Here is a 26,913-nt window from a genome sequence, read left to right as displayed (position 1 = left end):
AGACAGTCAATATAGCAGCAATTCCTAAATATTGTTGGTCACACAAAAAAGAAGTAATTGTGTCATTTTAGACAACCACGATACAAGTGAAACTCTTTTCACAAAATGACATATTAATATTAGCATAATGATCTAAATAAAAAAAAATATGCTTCACTATTATTCTTAAAAAAATAACTTTTCATTTTGTTCGAACCTAAGCCCCCCCTAGGGTACAAGAGCTAAAATGCATTGACCCCTACACAGCGACCGTCTGTAATGCGACATGCAATAGATGGAGAATAGATGGATGGATAAAAAATTGAAGGTGATGTACTTCTTCCCATTTAATAAGGTTTTTCCCACAAGTCGATTCAAATTGATAGTTAGTGAGAAAATAACAATTTTCTTTATTCGTTGCCTTCTATGGACCATGGATGGTATTGAGTGGACCAATGGACTAAGATAATACAAAAATATAAAAAAACCTCTTCATTCCAATAATGAGGAGATCCGAAGGAGAACCCAAACAATTGCGAAACTGAAGTTGCAGTGGACAGGGCACATAGTTCGACGGACACATAGCCGCTGGTGCAGAATAGTCCTCCAAGTAGCCCCCCCCCCCACAAGATGGACCGACGATCTGTTCAAGATCGCCGGAATACGTTGAATGAGATTGCTAGTTCGTTCAACAGACAAAATGCAATACACGGAGGCTCTCTAATACTGATTCATAACAGTTTCAAATATAAAGAACGTTCTGATATTGTGAGCCTGTCAGTTGAACAAACTATTGAGATGTATAGAGCTTGAGCAGCTTGTTGTAATGAGTGTATACAGACCACCAGCTGCATCATATGACATTTTTGAAAAAATTATGGATGAAGTTTTATTTAAAATTAGTAATAAAAATATTAAAAATATTCTTGTTTGTGGAGATTTTAATGTCAATTTATTTGTTGAATCCGGCCTGAGCACTAAGCTAATATCGCTATTTCGATGCTATAATCTAGTAAATTTATTTTTAGAGCCAACTAGAATTACAGTGACTACATCAACCTGTCTTGATATAATATTTACCAATATTGTTCCACAGTCAAAGTCAATTATAAATAAATTAGAATCAGACCACTGTGGCCTACTAACCACTTTTAATTTTAATTATAGTAAACCTAAGTACAGTGTTAAATATGTACCTGTGAACACTAGTCACCTAAATAATTTTAGATCAAATACTTTAATGAAGTTACCTAATTTAAATTATTATGAGGACCCAAATGAACTATATGATTCTGTTATTGATGTTATCAAAGGTGAATATAATGTTATATTTAAGCCAAAGTATATACAGAAAAATAATTCATTGTCTTTCAGTGATTGGGCAACGGTGGGAATTCATATTAGCAGGAGGAAATTATACTCACTTTATGAGGAAAAATTGTATAATCACTCAGAAAGATTTGCTAACTATGTAAAAAATTATTCAAAGATATTTAAACGCTCATATACCTTAGCAAAATCAATGTATACAAGTAATAAAATTAAAAATAGTTCAGATAAAATAAAATCAACATGGCAAGTAATAAACAGTGAGACTGGAAGAAACAAACCTCGCAACTTAAATTTTAGTTTAAAAATAAATGATAAAATGTTGGATACAGACCAAGATGTTTCGGATGCTTTTGAAAGATTTTTTGCTGATATTCCAGTTACCACCACCAAGGCCCTAAAGTCATCTGCCACTCTTGCTGAATCTATAATTATGTCTAATGTAAATGAATGTAAAATAGAGTTCAAATTCACTCATGTTACTTACAATGATGTAATGAAAGCCTTTAAATCAGTAGAATTGAAAAAGGTTGCTGATCTTGATGGCTTATCCTTTAAAATAATTCACTCCTTAGCTGATTGTATTGCTCCATATTTGGTTGTCATATTTAACTTATGTGTTGACAATGGTGTGTTTCCTGATTTGATGAAACAGAGTAAAGTCATTCCATTATTCAAAGCCGGTAGTTCTTCTGACTCCACAAATTTTAGACCAATATCTATTCTACCGACGCTAAGTAAAATATTTGAAAAGCTTATTTTACAACAATTGCTTAATCATTTCTATGGTAACAATTTAATGAGCACTAAACAATTTGGTTTTTCAAGGGGCGCTCAACAACAGATGCTGGTGTTGAGCTTATTCAGCAAATTTTTGAAGCCTGGGATAATTGTCAGGATGCCGTTGGTATTTTCTGTGATTTATCCAAGGCATTTGACTGTGTTCATCATGAAATCTTAATCAGGAAACTACATCATGGTATCAAAGGAGAAGCACTTGGCCTTCTGAAGTCTTATTTGGGCAACATGTTTCAGATGGTTGAAGTGAACAGTAAGAGGTCAGCAGGATCTCCCATTACCATGGGCGTTCCACAGGGTTCGATTCTTGGGCCATTCCTATTCCTTGTATATATAAATGATTTACCATACTTTGTACAAAATAAACATGAGATAGTATTGTTTGCAGATGATACTTCTTTACTTTTTAAACTACATAGACAGCATACTGCTTTTGATGACGTGAACAATGCTATCTCCAAAATAGGGGAATGGTTCACTACGAATAATCTCCTTCTTAATGAAAAAGAAACCAAATGTATTAAATTTTCCCTGCCTAATGTTAGACAGGTTGACACAAATATTGTAGTAAAAGACGATGAGTTGAAACCTGTAGATACAACCGTATTTTTAGGGATTACCTTAGATACCAAACTTCAGTGGGGTCCTCATATTATGAATTTGGCGAAAAAGCTTAGTTCTGCAGCATACGCAGTTAAAAAAATTCGGCAACTTACAGATGAAAATACCGCGAGGTTGGTCTACTTCAGCTATTTTCATAGTCTGATGACATACGGTATTTTACTTTGGGGATATGCTGCCGATGTTAACACCATTTTCACTGCAGAAGCGAGCTATTCGTGCCATCTATAAATTAGGACCAAGAGTGTCACTAAGGGAAAAATTTAAGGAAATAAAAGTTTTGACTTTGACATTGCAATACATATATGAAAACCTTGTTTATGTAAAAAAAATATAAATTCGTTTAAAAAAATTAGTGACACTCATAATTTCAATACTAGAAATATGGATAGGCTTGCTGTTCATGTAAGTCGACTCCAAAAAGTCACAACTTCATTCAGAGGTCTGTGTATACGTTTTTATAATAAGGTCCCTATTGACATTCAGAACTTACCTTTAAATGAATATAAATCAGTGCTAAAGAAAAAGTTGTATACAAAAGGGTACTATGAAATATCTGAATATCTGAATCTAAAGAACCCTTGGGACTGAGCTGCTGGGCTGTTACATGTCTGCCTTAGTTTGATAAATGTCATTAGTAGTTAATTATAGTTATATAATTTAAATATTAATATTGTTTCTGTATTTTAATCAATTTTAATAATCATTATCATGAGTTTTGTAATTTGAAACAAAATTGTAAGTAGAGGCATTTAGTAAGTATTGCATAATATGTAGATGAACTTGAATTGTTTTGTTATTCGGTAGATTTCTCGTGGCAGGTATCGTCATGCTCGCTTAAATGCCTCTGCTTGTGGCGGCGACGTGGGGCGGGTCGTTCCCTTCCCTAAAATATGGTCGAGGGAGGGGATGGCTGGTCCATGCGTCATGCTCGTGCACGGGTGCTACTCGTGGGGGCTGGATGATCTTGTTACCTTGGAGGTCTGCTTGATGTGTTTTTTTATTATTATTATTTCCTTTAAAGTTAAAGTTATTATATATTTTATTTTATGAAATGCTCACATAATGCCTCTATTTATTTAAGGTATGTGTGGATTAATGCATCTACTATACTCAATAACTCTTGTGTTTATATGTATTAATTTACTTTTTTTTCTTTTTTTGACTTACTCATGTAAGCCTTTCAGTTTTTGACTTTTGAGTATTTTTGTTGCGTCACTTTGCATATATTGTAATTGAAATGATTTTTAAAACAACTAAAATGTAAATCTTGACTTAAAAGAGTGGCAATGAGTTTCTTGCTACTTCTTCTCATTAGCTCAACCCTTTACGAAGTAGCGGTAAATTCAATAAGAAACAATATTTATATATTTTTTTTTGACATTCATAAGTGTCATTTTTGTGACCTACATGAATAAAGTGTTTTTGAATTTGAATTTGAATTTGAATTTGAGGGCAGCGCAGGACCGATCGTCGTGGAGATCTTTCTTGGAGTCCTTTCTCCAGCAGTGGACGTCTTCCGGCTGATGATGATGATTTGTATATATGATAAATCATGCTTCTAGTAAGAGTTTTTGTTACTGACTATTATTAAGTTGTTCCAATGATACTTTATGTGGTAGCACTGTTTTTACGCCATAGCATTATTCCCGGATTATCTTACTTTTGCCATAACCATACTTGCGAGAAATATTTTCCCATAGTCACCTGCAGCATTCAGAATTTTTTTAAACAAATTATCATACTCCATGATAAGCTTGCCTTTGCTCTTGGTAAATTTTCGCGTGCAACGCTTCGGTGTTATGTCCGATGCATTGCTATGTAGTCGAATTGGAAAAGGTAAAACAAAATCTCATAATACTTTTTCCCTTCGCTCTAAGAGTCTTTCTTCTATTTGTAATAAGCCTTCATTGTATATGGCATCATTGAAGGGTAAAGTTAAACCCGATTTTGCTACTGTATTCTATGTTAAATATCGTCACGAAAATCATCTTTGAAGTTTTGTCACTGGTTGAGTAGTTCAGATGGCTTTCAAATAATAATGTCACCACAAGCAACTCCCTCAAAGTCATTGGTCATTGAGAAATCGAATCTTCTATCAAGGTTTTTTTTACAATTGTTTATTTACAGTTTTTAGGCACTGAAATTAAGTGGGAACACGTACATTTTCACTGACTCGCGTTTATTTTTATTTTAAATTATCTGGTAAACAATCCAACCAAATAACATGAAGAACCAAATAGAAAAACAAATTTTATTTGACGTCTGGCATTCTATAGTAGTGGTGCCCACGATGCTAAGTGGGGATTTACTCGAGCGTCATAGAAACCTATCGGGTTGCAAAACTTAGACGATAAGAAAAAAAAAATTTTATAATATACCTTTTCATATAATATACATTATACATATAATATACCTTTTCATCGGTTGGGGAAGCGGCTATAGATTTTTAAATATTGACACGAGAGTGGGTCAGGGATTGGAAATAATACTCCGCTTATAGGAACGAGTCTTTATTTGCGTTCACTTTTTCTAAACTTGCACTTCGCCGGTCTGATTCTTGTGGGCGGCGGTACCTTCAACGCGTCACACCGCACCGAACACTAAGTCTCTTCTATCTTCTTCTTCTTGGAACACTTCCACTTTTCACTACTTCTTCTTTTTCTTCTTTACACTTTCGAGTCAGAACTAGAACTGCCGTAGGCCACGCTTAGTACGGCTTATATACCTCCGGATCTGTTCTATTTTCAAAATGATTCTCTCATTCCATCTTTAAATTTCAATTGTACTAGAAAATTCTTTTAACTATTTTTATCCTGCTTACACATTTTCCATCCCTTTTTTTCTGTTCAATTTGATCCTGAACTTAATAGAAATTTCCATTATTTTTACAAAACCCAAAAAATTCCATACACTGGTAGGTGTATCGAACCCCGGTCTACAGCGTCTAAAGTAAACACTTTTACGCTAAAGCTACGAGTATTGTTGCTGACGGAGCTATTGAAATTGTCAATGTCTTGAAGTTTGACAACTCCGTCATATACGTCGAAGCGTTGCTACGGCGGCATGATCAGTCCTTACGAGGAATTTGCGACCCAACAAGTACTTTTTGAAATGTTGTAATGTCTTTACCACGGCCAGTAACTGCCTACGAGTTACACAGTAGTTTCTCTCCGGCCTCGATAAAGATTTGCTAAAGTATGCAATTACAACTTCTTGATCTCCTCTCTTCTGAGATAGTACTCCACCAAATCCGGTGTTGCTAGCATCAGCATCCACTATGAATCTTCCCTCTGTGTCAGGATATCCGAGTATAGGTGATTCATATAGTCTGTGCTTCATCTCTAAGAAAGCTTGTTCGCATTCTTTATCCCAGGAAAAGAATACTTTCTCCTCCGTCAGTCGATGTAAGGGCTTAGCAACATCAGAAAACCCTTTCACAAAGCGTCAATAATAAGAGCATAGTCCTAGAAATGCTCTCACATGTGTCTTCTCTGTCGGCGTTGGCCAGTCCTTGACAGCACTTATCTTGGAAGGATCCGTCGTAACGCCTTGCTCCGAGATAACGTGCCCCAAGTAATTCATTTGTCGTTGTAAGAAGGAACATTTCTTTGGACTCAACTTCAAGTTGGCACCCTGCAGTTTTGCGAAGACTTTTTCGAGCTTCTTAAGATGATCTTCAAAACTTCGTCCCATAATGATTATGTCATCCAAGTAGACAAGGCAGGTTTCTCCCAACATACCTGCTAGCACATGCTCCATCAATCTTTCGAAAGTTGCTGGGGCGTTGCATAATCCGAAGGGCATTGTTTTGAACTGCCATAACCCTTTTCCGGTTGAAAAAGCCGTCTTCTCCTTCTCTTTAGGGTCCAGATCGACTTGCCAGTAGCCACTTTTCAAATCCAGAGTAGAGAACCACGTCATGCCACAAAGTGAATCTGGACCCCAGGATCTGTTCTATTTACAAAGTGATTCTACCATTCCATCTTTAAATTTAAATTGTACTAGAAAATTCTTTTCACTATTTTTATCCTGCTTACACATTTTCCATCCCTTTTTTTTCTGTTCGATTTGATCCTGAACCTACCAGAAATTTCCATTATTTTTACAAAACCCAAAAAATTCCATATACTGGTAGGTGTATCGAACCCGGGTCTACAGCGTCTAAAGTAAACACTTTTACGCTAAAGCTACGAGTATTGCTGACGGAGCTGTTGAAGTTATCAATGTCTTGAAGTTTGACAACTCTCGTCATATACGTCGAAGCGTTGCTACGCGACAATATTTAAAAAAATACTGTTGCTTGGACATACTTAAGATAGATTACTGGAATATACCTTTTTTAGCATGTAAATATCTCACCCAACCTTATCTGACGCGCGCGAAAATTTCTGATGATCATTTTTTTTTACTAATCTGATCCTTTATCCTTCACGGGCGGCCTTATATTTGGTGGAGGTACTTAACAAATACATACAAACAACAAACAACAAACACGCGGATACAAAGTATCCTCCTGTATATTAATCTGCAGCGCTTTAGTAAATCCTGATTCCCCACTTGGGCTCCCTTACTACTACTTACCCTTACCGCGTTTTGTGAGATACTTTTTGCCTCTCACAACCACTTGACGTCACGTTAGCCTCTTGCCCGTTACACAAAATAATATAAATGTGAGCATCTTATATTTGAAAATGAAGCAAATGTAAAATAAAATGATTGTAAAGAACTGTCTTTAAGCGTTATAATTTGTAAATTAATTCGTATGCGAATAAAGAATTGATTGAGAGGAGATTGACATACACTTAATATAATTATACTCATATATTTAACAATAAGTTTGAGAGATTAGTAAAATGTTGTAGAAATATTAATTTGAGTGGTTTTATGATAGATTTGTTTTATTCTATAGTAAATCACTAACGACCGTTTTCAATAACATATCTCTAGTAACGCATATATTGCTGTCATCGATTAAGGACAAAATCTTATCTATCCATAGTTATGTCCAATGTTTTATGTCTATAGGTTATTGAAATGTAAGTAAGCGTAAAAGGATAGATTTGTGTTCCTCTAGTAAGTAAAACTAAGGATAGATAGGTTATTGAAAACGGACGTTAATAAATTGAAAGTATCAAGCTGAAATTAATTTATTAAAGTTCTAAGTAACTTCAACAATCAAAGAGGATCGTATGAAGGTTACTTGTCATTTAATTTTCATAAGTCCGCCGCTCCTTTGATAAATCGTAATATTGATTTACAGATTCACGAATGGAGCAGACGAATCGAGGGCACTATACTGGCCTCATTCTTCTTTGGATATGCTCTCCTCCTGTTGCCTGCTGAGTTGTTCTTGCAGCAAGTTGCTGAGAAATTTGTTCTGACCGCAGTACTGCTGATTAACGGAGCGATAACAGCTGCTATGCCTACAATTATCAATAAGGTAGTTCTTGTTTCATTAAATTATTATTATTTATAACAGAATCCTAAATAATTGGGTTTCATGAAAATATAAAATTATTATTTTTTATTCTATACTATGACAACTTAGTCACAATTCCGTCTCTAGTTTTCTTTTACCAGTGCGACGCTCCTTTGCACCGGATGCCAGGTATTTCTGCCGTTAAGCAGTAATGTGTAAGCATAACTGTCTTTCGGTCTGAAGGGCGCCGTAGCTAGTGAAATTACTGGGCAAATGAGACTTAACATCGTATGTCTCATAGTGACGAGCGCAGTTGTAGTGCCGCTCAGAATTTTTGGGCTTTCCTATAATCTTGAGCGGCGCTGCTTTGTAATGGGCAGGGCGTATTAATTACTATCAGCTATTGAATTGAGAATTGTCATAGCACGTTTAAAAATGACATATGCAACTATCAAAATGTGAAGGAGGACGTTATTTTGTGACTTTCAAAGTAGCGGTTCCTTCGAAAATCATATACTTACAAATGAGGGGTAAATTTTGCCGTGAAGTTTACCTGAAAAACTGAAATGTAATAGGATCTTTAAGTCTTTTTTAGATAAAAATGCATACAAATTTTTTAGATTAAAATTAAATAGCGTGGCTGCACTATCAAGGTGTATTTGGTTTGATATAGAAAGTGATTTTATAGGCTATCGATTTAACACACAAACGTATTTGTAAAAATCTTTTGAAATTCGTAATGCATGTGCTTTCTGGGATCTTTAGAAACAAAATAATCTCGAAATAAAATGCTTAATTGCAATTAAAAGTGTTCTAGATCCCCGACTATTCGAGCATTTCCGTTAACAGTGTAATGGCCAGAGAGAGGAGTCATTTCGCTTCCAGATAATTCTATGTCCCATACACACTCGGGACCGAACATAAGTACTGCAATTTGCACAGATATCCTTGCGAAGATAATGGCGCGAAAACCAATCATTATAAGCATGTCATTATTTGTCTTTGTGCTGCCAAGCTTCTTTCTTAATTACTTTTTGATTAAGATCATTAAGATGGGAAACAATCCACACTGCTCTGTCCATTCCTAACACAAATAACAATATCTCAGACATATATTAAGGATTGGTCTCCGCTGCGCTCCATCTAGATAACGCAGGCGTAGTCACAAAGTCCGGCAAATAATATTACGCCCAAGCGGTCGTACTCGAACCATTCTCGAACAATGTGTGACGTCAACGTGGCACATGTTCTCTTAGACTTTGCTCATAATTGAAACTAAAATGCCGGGTTGCGTACTAAATATTTGTGAAAATAATACTACAAGAAATAAGAAAGACACTGGAATTACATATCATCAGTAAGAATGTTGTATTTTATTAATTTCAATGTAAAATAACACGAAGTGTGTGTTATAACATTTGAAAGATGCCATTGAGTGTCAAGATGCCACGGACACAAGCATCTAATATATGGCCATAATAAAAAAGCTATTGTTCTTCTAAATATCTTCTAAAATATAAACAAGTTACATCTGTCAAAGGAACGTGATATGCCTTCAAATACGCTGGTAAGTCGACGACGTAGAAAATAAAAATGGCATTCAGTGAGGCGTGAACAGCTGCGACGGCCCAAAACTCGGTAGAGTGTAGAACGCGTCGCCATGGCGGCTGGGAACGTCTCTGTCAATTGTTACACTAATAATATTAGTTTTATCAAAAATTATTTAATTTATAAGTCTGCCAGTGGGAGGGTACTTTGCACAAGATGCCGGCTAGATTATGGATACCACAACGGCGCCTATTTCTGCCGCGAAGCAGTAATTTGTAAACATTAGGTATTATGTTTCGGTCTGAAGGGCGCTATAGCTAATGAAAGTACTGGGCAAATGAGACTGAACACCGTATGTCTCAAGGTGACGAGCCAATATTCGTGCCTCTCAGAATTTTTGGGGTTTTTCAAGAATCCTGAGCGGCATTGTATTGTAATGGGCAGGGCGTATCAATTACCATCAACTGAACGTCCTGCTCGTCTCGTCCCTTCTTTTCATAAAAAAAAGTCTAGATAGAATCACCAGCTGCTAGACAACCGATGAAAACAGACCAGCGTTATTAGTTTAGTGTGTATGACAAGCTAAGTCTTACACTCGCGATTTGTATGTACCTCATTTTTTTTACATTGACATATAAATGATCTAAGTATAAAAAATAATATTAATAATAATACTATAATATAAATATATTATTTATAAAAATAATAATAATTACGTAGTAAGTATTTTGTTTTTAATTAATTTCAATGTAAAATAACACGAAGCGTATATAAGTTAAAAAAATTGAAAGATCTAAGATCTCAGAGTATATATTCACGTTTGTATTTAATATTATGTGGTACAAATTGACGTTTAGAAGTGATTTAAAACCCTTTTTTCAATATAAAAACAATTAATTTGAACCTACAATATAATAAAAGAACTAATGAATTTTCGTTTTTCTTTTGGTATGTAACTATCATTATATATCACTATAAACTATCGTTAGTATATAAATGGCGTGTTATAAATGTTTCATCGAGCTGTTAGTAAGGTACCTACTGAAAAAAACGGTTCACCAACCATCATTCAACATATCTAATGCAAGAGACTTAATACTTAAGTCTTTAAGCTTTAAATAAACATTGTAATTGGGCGGAGGGTAAGCGACCTTTCTTATCTAATGACATTTGTCTGTCTCTAAACCGTTACAAACGGTATTAACCATAGACATACAAGAAAAGATAAACAAAGTGTGCGAAAGCGAAGGATGTCTAAAGGAGATAAAGCAAGATATTTTTTTTTATGGAATAGGAGGACAAACGAGCGTACGGGTCACCTGGTGTTAAGTGATCACCGCCGCCCACATTCTCTTGCAACACCAGAGGAATCACAAGAGCATTGCAAGCCTTTAAGGTAGGTACGCGAAAGAAAAGAATTCGCTTTCCTTTTAACAATTTAGTAATAGGAAAGTTTTTGAAAAGTATTTTATTTTTCATTGATTAGTAATTTACAACAATTTACAATAACGTATTTTTTGAAGTGATAACAATATGGGTTGTATTGGATGGGTATAAAATGTTAAACTCGCGTCAGGACACGTTGCCTGATCGAAATTTCGTAAGACAGTCGTTGAAATTATAGATGAAAGATTTATAATTATTCTTATTGTAGTTCGGCTAATGCAACTTAATGATCATATGGTCATTGGGCCAGTGGTTAAATCATTGTGATCGATTCTCAGCCGTGAAATATTTTTACAGTGTGATCATTTAGTTTTTAAGCTTTGTCATTGGAAGTGAAAGTGAAGTCTCTCTCTACGGCGATTGTTATACTTGTATTTCTTTGCTCAAGTTTTCAATTCTGTCGATACTCCCGCAGTGCAACCATTATTTTTTTTCTGGGAAGTCACTTTCATTTATATCTATTATTGGCGTATATTAAATGTTAGTATGAAATAAATATTATATTAAAAGGTTCTTAAGATCTAAAAAAACTTGGAGGTTTTTTGCTTGTTGAATGGGATAACTTGGAACGGTCGTCAAATTCAAATTCAGATACTTTTATTTAAAATAGGCTTTAAAATTACTTATATATCTATGTACGTCAAAAATTACAACTTATCAAAAGAAATTTCGTAAACGCAAATGTAGTGTTACGACCTTACAAATAAACTTGGTTATACCTGAGAATAAACCATGAATATGCAATTTACAAATAGGCATTTTGCTTATAATTGGTTTATTCGGTTGTATAACGTATCCCGCGTCAGCAAACATCAATAGATGGAGGGCAAATACTTATAAAAAAAATTGGGTACTTTATTACGTTGAAACTTGTAGTATAAATAGGTAGCATGGAAAACGAACCATTTTAATTCAAAATGCAAAAATACTTCAGAGTATTCTACGTTACTTCGCAGCCATTTGTATTATACGTCAAAATTAGTTCTCTGGACGCTCGAGAGTGGCGCTTCAAATAGGTACAAAAAATTTGATGTCAAAAATATCGAACAGCTTATACAGATCAGTGGTTGTAAGCGATATTATCAATATTTCGCAAATTCTTGGCTTTCTTCTATTGAAAATTAATTCGCTATCACTTGTCTGTTTAGGGTGGCTGGATAGCAGCGTGCAATGCTCTTTTCATCCTAGGAATGACACAAGCGTGCGTCACTCCGGCCAATCAACAATTGTTGTCGAATTGGTTGCCGCCAAACGAAAAAAGAGGATTTAATTGTTTTGTTCAAGGAGGTAAATACATTTTACTCAGAGCCACTTTTTTCATTTCATCTCTGTGCTTGTTCTTGGTTGTACATTGTGATGGACATAATTAAATTATTATAAACTTTAGATTTATGAATATATTTTGTTTTTTTTTTTGGGATAGGAGGACAAACGAGCATACGGGCACCTGGTGTTAAGTGATCACCGTCGCCCACATTCTCTTGCAACACAGAGCGTTACCGGCCTATAAGGAAGGTGTACGCGGTTTTTTAAAGGTACCCATGTCGAGGAAGAAAGCTCCTTGAAAACCGCACTGTGGAGGACCGCCACACATCCAGATGGTGTGGATGATATCCTAACTTGTGTCGTGTTGTGCGAAGGTGGAATTCTGTGGAAGGCATCAGGTTAAACAGCTCTTTGGAACACTCCCCGTGATAAATGCGGTAGAAGACACACAATGAACCGACGTCTCTACGCAACGTTAAGTGATCCAGCCGTTCATAGAGCACTAGGTCCCCGACAATTCGAGCTGCTCTGCGATGCACACGGTCAAATGATCAATGCGGCCAATGTAACAAGCTTAATTAATTTCAAATAATACGCATTGGATGTTATTGTAGCAATTTATTTTAGTAATTATAGCAGCTATACATTTAATTTATGTTGTTATGTTTGTTAAAACTTTAATAGGCGTCCCTTCTTTTTCCTAGCCTCTATGTATGTAGCCATCCTCATGTTTAATGTTCAAACGAAAATCACAGTACATTTCTGTTGTATTAATCATTTATTTATAAAGAATTTTGAAATGAATAATGACTTCGTTTTCATTGACGCGTACAATTTAATCGGCAATTTTTTTAATCATCTAGCATACTTATAGCATACTATAGAGATGATTATGATAGAGAAACTATTTTTCACACACGTCACAAATCGTTCTATGATGTTCTCTGTTGTGGTTCCGGTAAGCACTCGTGCGTCCCTCCTTAGGTCAGTTAGGTCATGGGGTATTCACTTGTTATGCTTCTTAACTTTAAACTTTGCAATTAACCACCAACAATAACCATAATTAAACCATGCATAGGGGTCATTATTTTGGGTGTACTAACGTCAGCTTCTACCTTTGCATGCAATTACCTGAGTGGCTCGTCTTTTTCGGGGTTCATTCTTTAAGTCGAATTTAATGACCTTACGCAAGCAATTATACCAAAAATCCACGAAGCGTTCACTAGCCACATCTTCTTTTACATTCATTATTTATTTTACAGTTTTATACAGCATTAATTCCAAGCTAAAGTGGATATCAAAGCCCACACTTTTAAAATCTGTTACGTAAAAAAAAATTACTGAAATCTAACACCGAAGAGGATATATTTTACGCTAGTACACCAAAACTGCAAATTTTCTTTATTTTTTATTTTTATTTCAGGTCTCTTTATTGGTATGATGATCGGTATGCCTGTATCCGGTCTTCTCTCTCAGTCTCGTCTCGGCTGGGAGCTCATATTCTACTCTCAAGCCATGATGACATTTTCAATGGCTGCAATATGGGGGTTGTTAACCGCCAGTTCGCCAGAGCAGCACAAAGCCATCGGAGATGCAGAACAGGAATTTATAAAAGAATCCAAAAAGTTTTATAGAAAAGTATGTAAGACAATCTCACTTTTCTAATGTGATTCATAAATAAATGTGCTCACATTAACATTAAATCTAGAATCTAACTGTAATCTTATCTTAAAATAAATCCAGTGTTTGTGAACTACTCAACTAATGAACGGATTTTAATAAGGATTACTTCATGGAGTGCAGTTTCGTCCAACTAGAGAGATATGATAGTTTTTATTTCGATTTGAGTCCAATAATTATTTTTATTTCCAATATTTGTTTTGTATGGTCATATTCTAAGAGAGAATTTATTGACGCACGGTGTGACAGTTCTGATGCGAAACTTTTTCATTATAACAACAGGAAGCATATTTTACGAAATAATTCTTGATGTTATAAAACATTATTGACAAATTCATATAGAAGAGTGTTTTATTTAATCTGTACAGAGCAACATGTGTCAGGTCAGCTAGTATATAATATAATACTCTGTATCGTATTACTAATCGTTCTTCTAATCCCATACTAAATGTATCGACGTGTTCAATACGAAAATTTCGCATACTTTTTGTTTGATTTTTATAAAGATATTGATGTCATTTTACAGCAGTTTTCAATAACGTATCTCTAGTACCGGATACATTGCAATCACCGTTTAATGACAAGATCTTATCTATCCATAGTTATGCCCAATATAGTAACAGCCGTTCCCAATATTCAGTCTATGTCTTACTTGACATAAAAATCGTAACTATCGTTGATTTTTCAGTCCCAATAAACTTACCGACGGAAACTCACCTTATCCGTACACGCTGTCTGTCAATGGGATGACGTATTGCTTATTAGCGATAGAAGTTTGTATGGAAATTTCAATTCACGCATCCCAATATAAGGCGATAAGAATGACTTATCGGGTATATTGGGACAGCTTCAGATTATTGACGGCTGATTACTGACAGAAGAAGGTAGTAATTTATCTCTATCTGTAGATAGTATATTGGGAACGGCCGTAAATGACAAGATCTTATCTATCCATATTTATGTCCAAAATAGGTGTAGTCCAATGCTTTATGTCGATAGGTTATTGAAATGTAAGTAAGCGTAAAAGGTTAGATTTGTCTACCTCTAGTAAGTTAAACTAAGGATAGATAGGTTATTATAAACGGCCGTTACTGATTAGGGAACGTACTTTCAATATCAGTTCAATGATTTTTTGTTATTTGTAACAGTTACGAAATAATCACTAGGTCACTTAACGATTACATCCTGTATAGTTCAAAATAATATTGTGGTGCTATGATGATGTAAAGGAAGCTTAAGTTTTATGCTTTTATACTTAGATCATTTATATGTCAAGATAAACTCTAAACCTGTAACCGAGAAAACGTCGTAAAAATTGAAGTACATACAAATCGTAAGTGTAAAGTGCTTGTCATGCACACTAAACTAATAACCCTGGCCTGTTTTCATCGGTTGTCTAGCAGCTGGTGATTCTATCTAGACTTTTTTCATGAAAAGAAGGGACGAGACGAGCAGGACGTTCATTTGATGGGAATTCATACGCCCTGCCCATTACAATGCAATTCCGCTCAGGATTCTTGAAAAACCCCAAAAATTCTGAGCGGCACCAATATTGCGCTCGTCACCTTGAGACATACGGTGTTAAGTCTCATTTGCCCAGTAATTTCACAAGATACGGCGCCCTACAGACCGAAATACAATAATGTTTACAAATTACTGCTTCACGGCAGAAATAGGCGCCGTTGTGGTACCCATAATCTAGCCGGTATCTTATGCAAAGGACCCTCCCACTGGCAGACTTATAAATTAATTAAGTTTTGATAAAATTCATATTATTAGTGTAACAATTGACAGAGACGCTCCCAGCCGCCATGGCGACGCGTTCTACACTCTACCGAGTTTTGGGCCGTCGCAGCTGTTCACGCCTCACTGAATGCCATTTTTATTTTCTATGTAGTCGACTTACCAGCGTATTTGAAGGCTTATCATGTTCCTTTGACGGATGTAAGTAACTTGATTATATTTTAATTATTTATCAAACGTTAGGATTGGTGTCCGCTGGCTCCAACTAGATACCGCACTACCTCAGAACTATGGCTTTTTTATTATGGCAACTATTAGATGCTTGTGTCCGTGGCATCTTGACACTCAATGGCATCTTTCAAATTTTATTACACACTCTTCGTGTTATTTTACATTGAAATTAATAAAATACGAAATAATTACTGATGATATGTGATCCCAGTGTCTTTCTTATTTCTTGTAGTATTATCTTTTCAAAGTTTAACTACGTAACCCGGCATTTTAGTTTCAATTATTAGCAAAGTTTAACAGAACATATGGCAGTCAACGTCACACATTGTTCGAGACTGGCTCTAGTACGCCCCACTTGGGCCTAGTATTAGTTGCCGCTTACTTTGCAACTACGCCTGCGGTATCTAGTTGGAACACAGCGGAGACCAATCTATAATCTAAGGTTACGACTTACGATATTTGTTATTAACCGACTTAAAAAAAGGAGGAGGTCCTCAATTCCTCGGTATGTTTTTTATGTTTGTTACCTCAAAACTTTCGGCTGGGTGAACTGCTTTTGATAATTCTTTATTTGGAAGCTGGTGCTTCCCGTGTGGTCCCATTGTATTTTGGTCCAGATCTGACAGTGGCATCCATGAGAAAACCATAAAAGTCAAAAATCGTAACTAAAATTAGATTAATTAATTAGATTGTATAAAAATACGCAATTATTTTTATACTTTTTAGTGCATATTATATCTATTGTTGTGAAATAGTGTTTTTGAAGTCGGTTGTTTTATTGTTATTTTATTTTTTAGTAAAAAATAAATTTTTTAATTTTTTTTGTCTTATGGTGTCAGAGAAAACACCACCCGTATTGCTAGTCATGTATGTTTACTCCTACATACAGTTGGAGAATTCCAGACTGATCTTCGATCGGTTTCCGTTGTTGCCCTCGCTAATCCCCGCACCAAAGTCCACGTTTCACTTGCACACTGAGGAAATCAGGTCAATTTTTTTTTTATTTTTTTTTATGGAATAGGAGGACAAACGAGCGTGTTAAGTGATCACCGCCACCCACACTCTCCTGCAACACCAGAGGAATCACAAGAGCGTTGCCGGCCTTTAAGGGAGGTGTACGCACTTTTCTTGAAGGTACCCATGTCGTATCGTCCCGGAAACACCGCACAAGGAAGCTCATTTCACAGCTTCGTAGTACGAGGAAGAAAACTCCTTGAAAACCGTACTGTGAAGGACCGCCACACATCCAGATGGTGGCGATGATATCGTTACTTGTGGCGTGTCGTGCGAAGGTGAAATTCGGCGGCAGGAAACAGGTTGAACAGCTCTTCGGAACACTCCGCGTGATAAATGTGGTAGAAGACACACAGTGAAGCGACGCCTCTACGCAACGCCAAGTGATCCAGCCGTTCACAGAGCGCTAGGTCCCCGACAATTCGAGCTGCTCTGCGTTGCACGCGGTCAAATAGATCGAGCTGATACTGGGGTGCGCCAGACCAGAGATGACAGCAATACTCAATGTGAGGCCGGACCTACTCTTTGTAGAGCGCTAGAATGTGAGCCATTGTTGTAATTGACACACTTGGCAATATTGAGTCACGCAGTTTAAAACATACAAAATTAAAGTTACTTAATAAGTTGACGGTGATATAAAAAACGATGTAACGACTGATACACAACTGTGTGTCACCAGAATTGCGGATTGAATACTACCGGTTACTAAGATACTTCCAGAAGGCTTGACATCGCCCGCTTACTCGATAAGTATCACGTATACTGAACACTGGCTTAAGAATAGTACATTATTGCAAAGGCCGGGAAATAGGCAATTGCCATTTCCCCCCGAGGCATATATAGTGCTTTTCTCAAAAGGATGCAGGGAAATAAAACACACTTTTTTTATTATACATTACATTTAATTTACCTTTGACTACGCTGGAAGCAGGTTTTCCATTGCCAATTTGGGTTCTGATCTTAATTCTGGTGGAGTACAATCAAAGACGATTTTTTTTTTATCATCTGTGCCGACAGGCAAACGCATTTATGGCTATACAGCCACGTAAACGCAATTTGTACTAAGCAAAGAGACTATCGTATGCCAAGAATGACAAAAGAGATCCGACCAAAGCGTATTTAATAACCCCAGCACGCCGTTTCATACAACAATGCAGGAGTGTTGTAATGTTCGAAATTCAAAAAACGCTCTTGCAATGGATTTAATTTTTTTTGTCCGAAAATTCGATACTTCGCGTGTTCTTTTTTCGATTATAATGACAATATTTCCATGCATGTTTGACAATTTTTTTTTTTTATATTATAAGTACTCTATATTATACTCATGTCCAAGTTACTGTCGTTTGGTGCTGGGGCTTGACTGCCGAAGACAGCAAACGTCGCAAATATGTCTGCGTGGGTCTTACATCTTTGTGCCGTTTGGAATCGAGACACTTGGTCCGTGTAACCCAGAGGCGCGGAGAATGTAGAGAATTCTTCAGTCAACGGATCAGCCTGGCTATCCAACGCGAAAATGCTGCCAGTATTCTTGGTACACTTCCCTGTAGTGATAGTTTTAATTTAATCTAATCTAATCATAGTATTGTAAATATAATCATAAGATTTGTTTAGTTTGAATAATTTTAGTTGAAAATTTAATAATAAAATAAATTTTCGTCTCCACGTATTCGTGTTGTAATAATAGATATTCGTTGAAGTACAAATGACAATCATTCGCCTATCATTAATGTGAGAGTGAGGCACGCTATAGCTCCAGGTAGTGACTCAACCTCATATCATATTACCAGTGGGAGGCTCCTGTGCACAGGATGCCGGCTGGATTATGGGTACTACAATTACACATTATTGTGTTTCGGTCTGAATGGCGCCGTATCTAGTATTTACTGGGCAAACGAGACTTAATATCTTAGGTCTCAAGGAGACGAGTGCAATTATTGTAGTGCCACTCAGAATTTTTGGATTTTTCAATAATTCTGAGTGGCACTGCATTATAACGGACAGGGCGTACCAATTACTACCAGCTGAGCTAGTGTGGAGCGCGAGGAGTGACTCTCACTCTATAGGCCGACCGTTTATCTGAGTCCTCGCCTGCGGAGTACAGGGGCGCGGGGGTATGACGACAAAGGGGACTGAGACAGGAGCGGGCGGTGGGCGAATTTATGTTATCGCTTATTTCACTAGCGTGTGTCTGTTGATAGGCAACCCTGCACGTGGTGTCGGCGCTGGCGATGCTGTGGCTGGGTCAGGCTTTAGCCACCTACGCTGTACGGGGGGCAAGGCACATCGGTCTCTTCGACTATTTCCTTGACATCAAGCACTTCAGGAAATTTATAAATGGCCTAAGTATATTGTCATTTACTATTAATAATATATTTGTAGTATAGTGTGTGTCTCTTCTACCGAATGTATCACTGGGAGTGTTCCGAACAGCTTTTTCACCTGATTCCTGCCGCCAAATTCCACCTTCGCACGACACGCCATAAGATAGAATATCTTTCCAACCATGGATGTGTCCTCCACAGTGCGATTTTCAAGGAGCTTTCTTCCACTTACTACAAAGATGTGGAATGAACTTCCTTGTGCGGTTTTTCCGGGACGAGACGACATGGGTACCTTCAAAATAAGCACGTACACCTTCCCTAAAGGCCGGCAACGCTCCTGTGATTTCTCTGGTGTTACAAGAGAATGTAGACGGCGGTGATCACTTAACACCAGATGATTCGTACGCTCGGTTGTCCTCCTTTGTTCAAGTACCATTTTGAAACTTCATTGCAGATTTAATAAATTTTCTAAATCTAGCAAATCCAAAAGTTTTGGGAAAAATGAACGCCACTATAATATGTGTTTAGGTAACAACATTGACAATGATTATGTTATGCATCACCTATCTCACTCTTGTTACAAAATTTTAATACATCTCACTACTACCCCATTGCCATTACCTCCCTTTATCCAAACATAAAGAATACATGGAAGAATACCTTGGCCTCCAAGGTTCACGCCCGGCTTCGCTGTAAGGCCTTTAGGGCTCTCAGCACACAGGAGGTTTTTAGTCAGTCGTGGGCCCCGTTTCGGGGTCTTCAATGAATAAATATATTTTCCTCCTCTCAAAAAAAAAGGATGAATACTCACCTTACAAGCTATTATCAATACAGCTTCTGTCAAGGTTGGTGATCATCTCGAATGTCTAAACTATCGATGGGCGTTAGTGGTTAAATTCAAATTAAAATTCAAATATTTTTATTCAAAAAAGGATTTAAAATCACTTATTGAACGTCAAAAACTACCACCCATTCAAAAGAGACTGCCTCAGACCTGAGAAGAATGGGCGCAAGAAACTCAGCGGGCTTTTTTTTTTGAATATAATATGGATTACAATGTGATATCGTACAATAAACATTTATAATTAAAGAGCCTGAGGGTGTTCGCTTTATTCCCAGTCCGTGGTGTCATTAAGAAAATCGTTTATGCTATAATAACCTTTCCCACACAAACGTTTTTTAACAATTCTTTTAAATTTTGTAACACATTTGTTTTGTACATTTTCTGGGATCATATTGTAGAAGCATATACATCGCCCAACAAAAGACTTACTAACTCGACTCAACCGAGTAGGTAGTAGGCATAGCAAGTTTATGTTTGTTCCTCGTGTTAACATTATGAATGTCACAGTTTCTAGAGAATTCCTCAATGTGCTTATGAACATTATCAAAAATGTATTGATAAGCAACAGTCAAAATGTCTATTTCTTTAAAATTTTCTCTTAATGATTCTCTAGGACCTAGGTTATAAATCATGCGAATAGTCCTCTTCTGCAGCACAAAGATGGTATTAATATCGGCCGCACTGCCCCATAACAATATACCATAGGAAATAATACTATGAAAATAACTGAAGTATACTAATCTCGCCGTATCTATGTCAGTTAACCGTCTAATTTTGTTAACCGCATATGCTGCAGAACTAAGCCTACTCGCCAATCCTTCAATATGGGGGCCCCACTGCAATTTGGAATCAAGAGTAATGCCGAGTTAGTTAATGTTAGTCTGGACATAGCTGCTATTTGGGGCGGTACAAAAGGCTACTAATGAAGCTATCTTCCTTTATGTTTTCGAGAATTTATAAAAAGGGATCACTAGCTCTTTGACTATAATAGGAGCATCAAGTATGTTATCGAGGGTGCACAGTCTGACTTAAAACACATAAACTCTAGTATTCCAAAAGGCTGGTTATGCTACTTACATCAACCGTGAATATGTGTGATATATCGAGTCACTTCGAAGAGATAGACCAGTGCTGAAGCGTTATAGATCTTTTTATTACAACTTTGCTATTTAACTTTATTCCATAGAACTTGTAGTTTTGCCGTAAATCAAGATAAACCGTTTTTCACCCTTAAGCACCGCCCCCCCCCCTTCCACTTCCCGTCATTGTCACTTTTTCCTTTCATTTTTTTTGGTTTCAAAAACTGAACTGTACATCAGGCTTGTCTGGGTAATATTATCAGTGTAACCACTCTTGATTTTTATTTACAGGTGTATTTGGCACAGTTTTAGGACTAACATTTCTTCCAAGATTCGTTTCATTATGGGACAACTTGGGTGTGGCAATTATAATGGTGGTCATGGGGATTCTCGGCGTGCAGTTTTCCGGTTTTCTGGTGAGTCTAAATGAGTGGCCAAATTGGGCGGTAGGTAGGGTCATTTCATAAAAACGTAAACTGTAGAGCTCTGGGAAAAATATATTTTGAGCTTGTTAGAAAATAAACAACAATTCTAATTTATAAGATGGTTTCATTTGTTACATAGAAATTTAATCAAAACAAATCTTATAACTATATTTACAATACTACGACTACATAAAATTAAAACTATCATTACGTGGAAGCGTACCAAGAATACTGGCAGCATTACCGCGTTGGATAGCAAGGCTGATCCGTTGACCGAAATAGCTGCCAGCGCTTGGGTTTCCAGTAGCCTTATTGAGGCGCGAAGATAGTATTTTGAACATTCTCCGCGCCTCTGGGCCCCACGGGCCAAGTGTCTCGACACCAAACGGCACAAAGATGTATGACTCACTGAGACCAACATATTTGCGACGCTTGCCGTCTTCATTTCATATGATATGAATATATATATATATGGTTTCATAGCATATGAAACGGATACTCAAGCGAATGACCGCTGCGACGATTTATGTATTGTTTATATATTTCCGACTGCATATTCGTTTTTTAACTTTGTAACTTAAATTATAATTTTCTTTATTAAATTAGACTGTCAGATACAACCTCAATTCAGTTTTGATATTTCGATTGCTTTTTTATTTATTTTAGCAATTTTATCTAAATTTGCGTGTGCCAAGTATAATTTGCGTGCGATAAGTAAACTTTTCGCACTCAAAGAACGGTTTCATTAACAAAAAAATCTCATTAGAAAACAAGTTTCAAAATTTAGTAACAAAAAAAACAAGATGCAAAAATTTAGACTTCAGTATATCAAACGTCATTAATACATCTATACATATAAATAAAATTGGAGTGTCTGTTTGAAATATTGAAATAACCATTCTTTACTACATGTGGTACATACACCAAAATAACATTTTATACAATTTTTGTCTCTCTGTTTGTTCCGGTTAATCTCTGAAAGGGCTGGACCGATTTTGACTCGACTTTTATTGGCAGGTAGCTGATGTAATAAGGAGTAACTTAGGCTACGTTTATTTCAGAAAAATTATTTTATTTTAGACAAATAAAGTAATGTTGCAATGTCTAAGTAACGGTTAAACTCTAAAAAATAATTGATATGGCAAAACAACGTTTGCCGGGTCAGCTAGACTTAATATAAATGCATACTCAATAGTTATTGGCAGATTTATATTTGTTATATCTTTTATTAAAAAATAATTCACTCATATGAAGCACATAGCTATAAATAACAACAAAATCTGATAACCGAAATCCAAGTATTTGAAAATGCAGTTTTGATGTAAGCTTTATAAAATAAAAATATCCAATACAACTCTATATTGGCACTTCACTTTATGCTCTGTGGTCCAGAACTACGTTGGTATCGCTATAACTATCTACGTGTTCCCGCTTCGTTGAGTTCAGCTCGCATTCGGCGTGAAAAATCTTATATTCGTATGGCTGTCGCTTCGCTTCGCTTGAACAGCATTTGGGACGTTATCCGTCATCGTCTTCAGCTCGTAAATATTTACCATAAATACTTGTGCTATGTGCTTAAGCTTAACTACGCACAAAATTAGTGCATCAACAGCCTTTTTTTTACTATGGAAAATGAGGACAAACGAGCGTACGGTCATCTGGTGCCCACATGCTCTTGCAACACCAGAGAAATCACAGGACCGTTCCCGGCCTTTAAGGAAGGTGTACGCGTTTTTTTTTTGAAGGTACCTATCGTTTGTCCTCGGACATGCGCGGTTCTTTGCTCTTCCTCAAAATACAACGGGCACCACTGTCATATTCTGGTGGATTTTGACTGATTTACTAAAATTATAATGCATGATTTTAGTCACTAATAAAAAAAATGCCAAAACAATCGGTTTACGCATTCCACCCAAAATTATTGTATATTATTTCTATGCAAGCAATATCAGATTTTTTTTAATTTTTAAAATAAATCCAAAGAATGTTATTTAACTAACCAAGAAAGGCAAAAGAGTATTTGAAAACGATTAAATAATTTCGGAATTAGCTTGTGGTGTATTTTAAAAACGGACTTACCAACATTATATAATCGAATCTTTGAAGCTGATTGATTATTTATTTTGGCAGGAGAATCACCGCGACATGACACAGAACTACAGCGGTACGCTGCTGGTAATGACGAGCGCAGTAGCAAGTGTGGTGGGGGCCGCGGTGCCGCTGGCAACAGGGCTCCTCGTAGCGGATGACATCGTGAGTATGCATGTCACTTCTTCTATTTGAAAAATCAATGTCTGTAACGTTACAGCAAACGTACTGTATTAAAAGAAAAATATATTTATTTGTGATAGCAGCAAGTGTGTCCTTTTCTCTGTGGCCTAGCATGATATGAATAAATTGCAAATTTAAATTAAAAAGTCACAGTGAACAACTTCGTAAAATCACTTCAATCCATTGTCATTAGGCATAGGTATAAAAAGGAATGATAAGTACTATATTTATCTAAATTTCGGGTGAACCGCCCAAACCTGTCCTTAATTGAACTCATTGTCAACAAATCCTGAAACATACCTGATATACATTGATGGCATAGTTATGACGTCCACCCGATGTTTGATTAGGAGTGTAGCACAAATTAAAACCTCCCAACCGAACTTTCCCATCAAAATATGAAAATCAACGTATCCTATAATTACTTGTTTCCCAACCGTCTTTGACGAAAAAGGGCGTGTAAGCAGTGGTGTAGGTATATATTTTTTTAATTTGAAAGAGTATTTTTTATAAAAGAAGAAAAAAAACGAGACTTCGGGTCAACTGATGATAAGAGATCATCGTCGCCTAATATCAGAGGAATCTTAACAGCGTTGCCGGTAACTTAAGGTATATTTTTAAATGTATCGTACTCGTATCATCCTGGCATAATCTCGTAACGTTTGGTTGGACGTGGCAGAAAGTTCCTTAAAAATCACATTGTAAGGATGTGACATCTTGGATCAGTTAGTCTGGATATTTATATCAAGACAAGTTTGTCAGTGAACGCGGGTGTTCCCAAAGGCTGTGTTTTTTCTGTACATGAATTAGATATTGGATGCCTCCAACATGCCAGTACCAGAGATGCCTAATGCACCAGCCATGTACATCGCTCTTGGAAAATCGTCGGCCAGTGCCGAAAGAAACTTGCATACCACTATCGCAATTATCACGAGGCGTATGCCGAACGGTTGATTGATTCATGATCCCGAAATTCAACTTCTCACGACATGCGTCAATTGGTGTCAACCTGAACCAGAATTAATTTTTGAATATTAAAATTGTATAATAGTTAATTTTATATAGTAGTAATAGTTTGCAGTCGTCATTTAATAATAAATGTAATCATTGAAGCCTTTGATATAAATGTCAAATTAATGCGTTATCTCTAATGTTGCCATCAAAGGCAGAAGCTATGTGGCCTGATTCGTGCCAGAAAATTAATGTTAAATATATCCATCCACCTTATATAGATGTATGACTTTCATCCACATCGTGGTTTTCTAGAAAGTCTCTTCTTCTCCTTACCATATTATTGTGCAATGAATGCACTGTACTTTAGTCGTTTTTTCAGTTCGATTTATGTTAATTATCAAAAAATACTTTGTGAGCGTTTGTAAAAAGCTAGCAACCATATTGTATTTACAACTTCCGTAGTTGAGTGCATGGATGTTATACATCCTGTTATTGTTTGCAGTTTTGACCTGAAAAAAATTAATTTCAGAAGAATTTTTAGTGTAGATGTTATTTCAGACGGACGACCGCAGATGGCGGGTCGTGTTGTCGTTACTGTCCGGACTGTGTGTTGTGTCGGGAGTCGTGTACGCCGTGTGGGGCAGCGCTGAGCGTCAGAAGTGGGATGACCAGGAAATACACAAATACGGATTCACCAATGGTAATAACTTAATAAAGTCAAAAAATAATAAAAATAAGAGGCAAAATATTTAATATATACTAGCTGACCTGTCAAAAATTGTCTTGCCACATAAATTATATATGTAAAATTTCCTTGAGCTTCAACGAATCTATTACAAAAGATTTAATTGAGATCGATCGAATAGTTTAGGAGTTCTTAGGGAACAAATTCAAATTCAAATTCAAAAACACTATTCATGTAGGTCACAATAATGACACTTATGAATGTCAAAAAAAATATATAAATATTGTTTCTTATTGAATTTACCGCTACTTCGTAAAGGGTTGAGCTAATGAGAAGAAGTAGCAAGAAACTCATTGCCACTCTTTTAAGTCAAGATTTACATTTTAGTTGTTTTACAAATCATTTCAATTACAATACATGCAAAGTGACGCAAAAAAAAATACTCAAAAGTCAAAAACTGAAAGGCTTACATGAGTAAGTCAAAAAAAGAAAAAAAAGTTAATTAATACTTATAAACACAAGTGTTATTGAGTATAGTAGATGCATCAATCCACACATACCGTAAATAAATAGAGGCGTTATGTGAGCATTTCATAAAATAAAATATATAATAACTTTAACTTTAAAGGAAATAATAATAATAAAAAAACACATCAAGCAGACAGGTAACAAGATCATCCAGCCCCCACATACAGAACATACAAACATACATTCACTTTTATATATATATAGATTAATACACTACTCATGTAACACTAGTGACATCAACAAAATATAATGGATGTTTGGTCTACATTTATTTTGTAGTGTATCATTTCAAATACATTCAAATTAATATTAACTATAAGTAACTATTTATTTGTTTTATTGTTACAGGTGCCGACAGCTTGGAACTTCAAGAAACATTTACGACAAAAGGAAAGGACTTCGACAATGAAACTTATTTAGCGATTTCATGATTTTTTTTTTATTAAATTGTTTAAATTTATGAGGACTTAATTGAAATAAAATGTGAAATTTTATCAAATATACCATTAATATAAATTATTCTGTATGCTACTGTTGATCTAGCCATTTTCGTTTAATTTCATGGAATTCATGCCTAGGGCGACATTTTCCACATTTACCTTATAAGCTTGTCAACTTAGTATACTCTCGTTCATCCTTTCTACATGACCGAGCCACACAAACAGGTTCTTCTCAAAAACTTACATCGATTACTCAATTCCACATAATTTTGAATAACCTTCATTCATT

General features: G+C 36.0%; 1 protein-coding gene across 3 annotated transcripts in view; it reads left to right on the top strand.

Annotated features, from left to right (window-relative positions):
- Window positions 1–26,700, top strand: part of LOC126972801 (putative inorganic phosphate cotransporter) — a 30,173-nt gene extending 3,473 nt beyond the window's left edge. For 2 of the 3 annotated variants that reach the window (XM_050819865.1, XM_050819864.1), the window contains exons 3-11: window positions 7,991–8,170; window positions 12,292–12,430; window positions 13,833–14,047; window positions 15,884–16,033; window positions 19,276–19,420; window positions 21,613–21,737; window positions 23,877–23,999; window positions 25,518–25,671; window positions 26,533–26,700. In XM_050819865.1, the coding sequence (XP_050675822.1) occupies window positions 7,991–8,170; window positions 12,292–12,430; window positions 13,833–14,047; window positions 15,884–16,033; window positions 19,276–19,420; window positions 21,613–21,737; window positions 23,877–23,999; window positions 25,518–25,671; window positions 26,533–26,615 (1,314 nt within the window). In that variant the 3' untranslated portion in view covers window positions 26,616–26,700. The remainder of the gene's footprint in view (window positions 1–7,990; window positions 8,171–12,291; window positions 12,431–13,832; window positions 14,048–15,883; window positions 16,034–19,275; window positions 19,421–21,612; window positions 21,738–23,876; window positions 24,000–25,517; window positions 25,672–26,532) is intronic. The other variant, XM_050819866.1, reaches the window with a different exon arrangement.
- The last annotated feature ends 213 nt before the right edge of the window (window positions 26,701–26,913 follow it).

This window comes from Leptidea sinapis, chromosome 27 (genome assembly GCF_905404315.1).
Source record: "Leptidea sinapis chromosome 27, ilLepSina1.1, whole genome shotgun sequence".
NCBI classification, from domain to species: domain Eukaryota; kingdom Metazoa; phylum Arthropoda; class Insecta; order Lepidoptera; family Pieridae; genus Leptidea; species Leptidea sinapis.
This window is presented reverse-complemented; position numbering and strand designations above follow the sequence as displayed.